Genomic DNA, 7,947 nt, shown 5'->3' with positions numbered 1-7,947 from the left:
TATTAAACATATTTCCACATTAGTCATGTTGTGAAAGAAGAATCAGAACAAACAGTATGCTTCGAAAACAGTATGCTTCGATCTGCATTCAGACTCCATAGTTCTTTCTCTGGATGTGGATAGTACTTTCCATCATGAGTCTTTTGGAATTGTCTTAGATCACTGCATTGCTGAGAAGAGTCAAGTCTATCAAAATCAGTCATTGAACACTGGCTGTTAATGTATGCAATGTTTTCCTGGTTCTGCTCACTTCACTCAGCATCAGTTCACGTAAGTCTTTCCAGGTTTTTCTGAAATCCACCTGCTCATCATTTCTTATGGAACAATAGTATTCCATTACATTCATATACCATAACTTGTTCAGCCATTCCTCAATTGATGGGCATCCCCTCAATTTCCAATTCCTTGTCACCACAAAAAGAGCTGCTATAAATATTTTTGTACATGTGGGTCCTTTCCCCTTTTTTATGATCTTTTTGGGATACAGACCTAGAAGTGGTATTACTGGATCAAAGGGTATGCAGTTTTATAGCCCTTTAGGCAGTTCCAAATTGCTCTCCAGAATAGTTTGATCAGTTCACAACTGTCTGCATCTTTAAAAGTGGAAAAACCGGAAGGTTCTCTCTCTTTCCATCATCTTTTTGGCTTCACTCTTTGGGACTCCCCTCTGCTGTGCCCAGGTTGGATGCCATTAACTGAACAAGTGAGGGGGGAGGGACTTACCTATCCTTTCTTACCTCTCTTTTATTCCAGCTCTGAGAAATGGGCCCAGGGGTATTTGTTTCTGCTTTGAGTTGTGTTTCCTCAGTTTCAGGTTTGGGTGTTATCTTGACAAGACTAGGAGCTTAAACCATAGTAACTTTGGGACCAGAATTCCAGGTGGGGTGATGCAGCCAGACAGGCCAGAAGCCAGGGTACTTGAAGCAGCTACAGGCCCTGAAGCAACTCAAAAGCTTGAAGACAACTCAGACACAACTTAGAAGGGAGGAAGCTTGAAGAGAACTGAAGAGCTCTCATCTCTCCTGCTTGCTTCAACTCCACCCTGCTCTTCACACAGGTGAGGGACACTGATCTCCATCATTACCAATGGTCTTTGGGACTGGGGTTATGAAGGCAAGGAACATGGCTTACTTAAACTTTGTTTTCCTTAACATCTAGCACTATGTTCTGCATTCAAGAAATACTTAAATGTTTGCTGTAGCCAATAAATCCCACCATTATCATGAGATGCATTGATTTATTGCGGCTAGGCCAAATGACAGGAAAACCAAGTCTTCCATAGACTAGAAAGGGTGATTTGACTCTGGTTTGTTTATAGGAACGAAGTGTTAGGAATAGGGTATCCTGTTTATGGCTACTTCAGTTTAAGATCAACAGTGAAAATCAACTTTGAACAAAATGTAGTAAGCATCAGTGCTTTTTGGAGGTTGACTTGTTTTAGATTTGTCTAAATAAGGGCTTTTTCTCTCAATTCTGGCTTCAGGGCTTTCAGTTGGTTCTAAAAAAAAGTCTCAGTATTAAGGACCATGGGAATATGAATCAGTATTCTCTGTACCTCGTTTCTGAAAATGTTACCTTTCTCTGGAATGTTCTCTCTCCTATTTTTTTATTTTATTTTTAATTTGAACTTAACAAACACCAAATAAAATGAGCATTCTCACATACAGTGATGAACAGAAGTGGATTGTACACGAAATTGCTATTACAAATACCTTGTTTTTCTTTTAAAATATATAATAAGGTCAACATGTAATTTTCAAAGCAGTTCTGCTTGTCAGATTCCTTCTCTTTTCTTCTTATTCTTTTTGAGGGGCTGACGAGATCCTAACTTTAGTCTCCCTCTCTTCTACCTCCTCTCAGTTGAAAAAGAAAAAAAAAACTCTTATAACAAATATGTAGTAAAAACCAAATTCCAGATTAGCCATGTCCAAAAATGTATGTCTCATTCTTCATCTTAGATCACCTCTCTGTCAGGAGGTGGGTAGCATGCTTCATCATCAGTCCTCTGAATGGTGGTTGGTCATTGCCTTAATCAGAGATTTTAAGTCTTTCAAAGTTGTTTGCTTTTAAAGTATTATTGTGGTACAAATTGTTCTCCTGAATCTGCTCACTTCACTATAAAGCAGTTCACACAAGTTTTCCCAGGTTTGTATGAAACCATCTGTTTCATCATTTCTTGTGGTGTAATATTCCATTACATTTAAATACCATAATTTGTTTGGCCATTGCCAAGTTAATAGTTACCTCCTTGGTTTTCAGTTCTTTGCCACTACCAAAAGAACTGCTATAAATATTTTGTACTTCTGGGTCTTTTTCCTGTTTTTTTGATCTCTTTGATGTACAGGTCTAGGAGCGGTATTACTGGGTCAAATGGTATACACAATTTTCTCACTCTTTTTCTTCAAGACCCAGCTCATCTTAACTCCATGAAGCTCTTCTTTCCTGATTCTCTGAGACCAAAATGATATCTCCCTTCTTTGAACTCCTACAACACCTCTTGCCTGTATGTATCATCATCTTGGCACTTACCATAATCAGCATTGTACAATGAAGAAGTTACATTTTCACCTGTGTGTGTTTATATGTATATGTATAGATATGGATGATATAGTTATAGATATAGACATATACATATATATAATCCAAAAAAAGGCCTAGTATAGTGGAGAGCAAGCCTTAGGGTTTGGAAGATCTGAGTTCAAGTTCCGTCTCTGACTTTACTGACAATATGTACTGGACAAGTTACAACCCTCAGTGTTCCAGGCAGGTGTCTTAAGAAAATAAATTTCAGAACAATTGTTGATGTGCATAAGTAGAGGGAGTTTTCTTACTGGGAGTTCTCTACAACCAATGAAATCATGTCTGAACCAAAAATAAAACCTTACCCACTGAATTAGATCTTCAAGTTCCATGACGTCACGGAAGGCATCTTGTTTATTTTTTGCTTCCCAGGAAGGGCACAACACATTGTAGGTGTTTAATAAATAAATGTTAATTAAAATTAATTGAATGAATGATTTCTGCTGCTGACTCAAAAATGCCTGATTGTTCTTTGTTGGCTCTATTGGGATCTTGTTATTAATGGATCTATTTGTTAGACCTCTTTCTCAGAACAAAATTGGATTGCTGCAGCCCATAGGTCCCTTTGTGCTGAGGGGAAGATTTGTGCCTTGTGGCATGCACTGCCACTTAAAATCACAAATGGCCAAAGAACACCCCTATGAGATAAATAGTATAGCTAAGCACTTTGGGCTGGACACCTGAAGCCATCTAGGTTCTTAGAGCCCTAATGTTCAAGGAACCATACTAATAGTAGCAGGATCCTAGGGGACTATGTTTCCAAAATCACTTAAGTTATATTTTGAGGTGGGGAAAGGTTGCTATGTTATCTCCTGAAGGTGGTTGTAAATCAACGTTTCTTCTAATTTTTCAGCTTCTGAGCTGTATGTGTAATAAGCCATAAAGACTCAGCAGAGACGAATGATTTAGTTTGGGGTTAAATGACTTGCCCAGGGTCACACAGCTAGTAAGTGTTTTGTGTCTGAGGCCAGATTTGAACTCAGGTCCTCCCGAGTTCAGGGCCAATGCTCTATCCACTGCACCACCTAGCTGCCCCACAATAATTTAGTTTTAATAACATAATTAAATTTATATATAAAAATAATAGTATGTATATATGTACAACTATTGTGTTATACAGTAATTAGGATAACTGGCAAACTGTTCACATAAATGATAATTAGTGTGTTATAAATCTAAACCATATTTTAGTTTTTCTTTTCTCACTGTTAGTTCTTCAGTATCTATAATCAGCATTGATAGTTTCACCCAGATACCATGTATAATTTAATTCACATAATATACATACTAAAGGTGATAGATCCACTTAGAACTCAATTTCTAGAGTTAGTTTTCTTTTCCTTCTTAGACCTAATCCCCTCCAAGGCCTTTCTCCTTTATCTCCCTACTACCTAAGGCAGCAGAAAACTTAGGTTGTGAATGATTTGCCTAGAAGGAAGACAGCATAATTACCATACTACAGGGGTAGATGAAACCTGGGTGGTGGTTGAGGGCAAGTGAGAGAGTATAGTAATAATGGATTCTGAATCTTTGGAATCTGAGAGACCTGAGGTATTAAGAGTGTGTTCCAGGTCCTGGAATTAGAATTTGAAGGCAGCTTTTGATACCTGGATATGCATTTTTCTCCCTTTCCATTTGCCCTCCCCCATCTAAATGGAAATAGGCCTTTATTTTAACTTGTTCTCCCCAGCACAGCATGGATGGGAGTGAGAAACAGTGCAATTTTTGCTGACCTTAACTCATCCATTATCTCACATGAATTTTTTTTCACTTTCATCTTTTCCCTTCCACTAACTCACAAATGATTCTAAAGTGTGGGCAATATGGGCCTACCTTCAAAGTAGAGACATGTGTCTCAGTGTTGTCTTGAAGGAATTTTCTCAGACCACCTCCAAGTTAAGTAAAGGCATTTATTGGGGTGACACACCCAGTGGACTCTGTTCCTTATGGAAAGTCAGAGGACCCAGCAGGCCCTGCTCCCTACAGGAGACACAGCATTGACCCAGGTTATGTGTCTGGTCTATATACAGTTTGACAAGATGGGGCGAGGGGAGTTACTACAGTTTAAGAAAATGGGAAGGAGGAACAAGGAGGGGATCGCTGCTCCAGAATGTCATGTAGTCCATACAAGTAAGCAAAGTGAACAGGAAATGGGCTGTTCTGGAATGTCAGGTAATCTGAGGTACTTTATGAATGCATACAGATAAGCCCACGGTGGGGGGGCTTCAATGCAGTCTTCTTGAGCACTTTCTGGCTGATCACATCCTGCATCCTGTTTGCTCCATCTGTCTCAAACACTCCTATCTGCCTCATCACTAATCACAATGATTTGGGACAAAGATATGCAGTTGAATGGATGGTCCATAAACCTGGTCTGTAAGTGCATGTATCTTGGAAAGACACTGAAAGCAGATGGACAATGACCTGGGTCCAGAATTGACTAGGATGACAGCATGCTGGACTGAATTTGGAATACAGCATAATGCTTTTAAAGATCATAAACTTCTCTCTGAAACAAAGGCCTAACTTTTTAATACTACTCTTTCTTTCTGGTTATGTGATGCAGCTGCAAAATATGGAATACTGTTGTCCCTGCAGAATAAAAGTTGCAGGTAACCCCAGGGACAATGGAGAGAGAACCATGGGGGGTATGAGGAACTTGCAGCACAGTATTAACGAACTGCACACGAAAAGTGGTATAAAAGGTATTATCAGAGAAATGTGTGGATATAGGGTAGTCACGTGGCACGCGTGTGTGAGAAAAAGCAAGAGATAGAGATCTTAGCCACTGGATAATCTGTCTATTCTCCTGGTGTTTATCCAATGTGATGCTATCAATATCTGAAGGAAGGACTTTTGACACACTGGGTGGATTTACTTGTAAAGGTCTGGTGAGAGGATGTAGGCAAGAACCAGAATGAGGGGGTATGGATGGGGTATAACCTGGACCATTTTGAATTCAGGGGTTCTATTCTCCTGCTACCAAAACTTATTGGCTAGGGTGTCAGTAACTTCCATTTCCCTCTATATTCTAGCTAAATTCCTGATTGCCTGTTCAAAACTTACCATCAATTGGCAATCTTCTCTGCCCCCAAGCTCTTTTTATAGTCTGATCTCACTACTTTAGTCCCTGAGTATAACAGTAATGGAATATTATTGGCTGTAAGAAGTGACAAAAGGGACAGTTTTCAGAGAACTCTAGGAAGATATATGAAGCTATGCAGAGGGAAATGAACAGAACAATTTATACATTAATAATACTCTAAAGAAAAACATCCTTGAAGACAGTGATATTCAATGCAGTATTTTGAGACATGGCCAATGTGGGAGTCTATTTTGCTTGCTAATCATATTTGTTACAAGAGTTTTTTCTTTATCTTTTCCCTTTGGGGAGGGAAAAGTGGGGAAGAGGGAAGCTAGTTATAGAGTTGTGACTACAATTCCTTCTAAGGGACTAATTTCCCTATTACCTCTGTAGGCAATTCAGGAATCAATAACACACACACAGAGGGTATAACAGAGGGATGATTTATTACTGTCAATGTGGCAAATTAGTTTCTTACACAGACCAACCTAATTGCCTTTTCTCCCCACTACTGTTTCCCCAAGGACCTCATCCTGCAAGATGGCTTTAGGGATTAAGGTCTGTGAAGCCAAATATTCCTGAGGCAGCAGCAACCAGACAAAATGCTCCCAGGATCCCTTATTCCCTATTCTCTCAACCTAGGCAAATTTAAAACTGTAGAGTCAGAAACCTCCAAGAGAACTAGGTAGGCTGGTACTTGGAGGTTAGAGTGGCTAATTTAAAGAGTTTTAAGCAGGTTGCTTTTTTGATGTCTTCACTGGCGATTTGTTTTTATACCCTGGTTGGGGTCACCTTGATAAAAGACAAAAAAAAATTTAATTTAGGTCTTGAAGGGTTGAATTATCCAAAGAAAGACTTCGAAATCTGAAAGGGGAGGAGAGAACATCAAGTTCTTCATCAAGCTTTGGGAATGTTCCCAACATGTAGGTATGTACAATCTGGCCATTTTTTGATTCTTGAATTAGTTACCATCTCCTACCCCCAACCCCCAAATTTCAACCATTCTCTCTCATCTAAGCCATCTCCCCTGGTACCTGATGTAATCAAAATTCCCCAGCATTCCTGTTTCATAATCAGAGATTATTATTGATTGTGATTGGCTGCTTGAAATGGAGCATCTGAACAGGGCACTTACATATGTGCTGAAGTAACCAACAGCTTGAAAGTGAATTCTTAACCTGGTCATCTATTGAAGCTTTTCCACCATTTCATTCTCTGCAGAGCAATACACACAGGGGACACAATGCAGCAGTGATCCATTATTTCTAAAGTGAAGCTGGGCTTCCTATACAGATCAATCTAATTTCATTCTTTCCTCATTAGAGTCCCTCTAGGATTTTCCAGTCACTGATCTGGTCCAAAAAGGCCTTATGGGCATAACTAAATTTCCCTGGGGCAGCAGCGATCAGATAAAATATTTCTACAAGGAATTACTCTAGGTTTTATCAGAAAAATTCACCTAGCAAAGTGCAGACTGAAGAAATTAGTTCAGTGTTGTCGATGAGTATGGGCCCAGAAGAACAAGGCCTAAGAGAAATCCAATCATGGGCAAATAGAAATACGAAAAAGAAAAGGAAAATAAAAGCCCTGGGACTTAATATTTACAAGTCAGTGTGGTGAACCTTTTCAACAGGAAACCTATCTAAATGAAAGGCAATCACTGCAAATTTAGTGTTTCTAAATCAACATCTAGATCTATCTAATCCTTAACACTAGCAAAAGCTTGAGAACTCATACTTGAGGATTGAAGTTATAGAAATTAATGCTTAGCAATACTATGGGGGAATGTGTCTGTTTTCTACTATGATCAAAGTCAGATTGGACGTCAGAAGGGACAAAGACTATTATTATTTGGGTTTCAGAACAATAGAGAGAAGCCTGGGTTTCTCTTCAGTTGTTGTGTATACTTTCAATTTAATTAAATCCAACAAATGTTTATGAATTGCTTACTTTGTGTAAGGGTCTGTGCTAGGTGCTGGGGCTAGAAAAATAAAATAGTCCCTGTCCTCAAGGAACTTATACATCCTAATGGTTTGATACAACAAGTAAGTAAATACAAAGTAATTTCAAAAGGAATACGCACTAACTGGTGTGTGTGTGTGTGTGTGTGTGTGTTACAATTAGGAAATGTTTCACTTAGGTAATATAGCACCTGAGGTGTGATTTAACAGATTGAATGCTTCATCACCAGCAGAACTGATTTGACACATCCCAGGAATTCAAATAGTGAGAAACAAGTGCATTTCAAATATAGGATAACTGGATTTCCTGGGAAAGAATTT

The 7,947-nt window shown here is 38.9% G+C and overlaps 1 protein-coding gene across 3 annotated transcripts in view; it reads right to left on the bottom strand.

The window, feature by feature from the left end:
• Positions 1-6,091: 6,091 nt before the first annotated feature.
• Positions 6,092-7,947, bottom strand: part of DCTN5 (dynactin subunit 5) — a 29,747-nt gene continuing 27,891 nt past the window's right edge. For 2 of the 3 annotated variants that reach the window (XM_027839319.1, XM_027839321.1), the window contains one exon: positions 6,092-6,880. In XM_027839319.1, coding sequence (XP_027695120.1) covers positions 6,848-6,880 — 33 coding nt within the window. In that variant the 3' untranslated portion in view covers positions 6,092-6,847. The remainder of the gene's footprint in view (positions 6,881-7,947) is intronic. The other variant, XM_027839320.1, reaches the window with a different exon arrangement.

The sequence above is a fragment of the Vombatus ursinus genome, unplaced genomic scaffold (genome assembly GCF_900497805.2).
Source record: "Vombatus ursinus unplaced genomic scaffold, bare-nosed wombat genome assembly UNPS02014832.1, whole genome shotgun sequence".
Taxonomy (NCBI): Eukaryota; Metazoa; Chordata; class Mammalia; order Diprotodontia; family Vombatidae; genus Vombatus; species Vombatus ursinus.
This window is presented reverse-complemented; position numbering and strand designations above follow the sequence as displayed.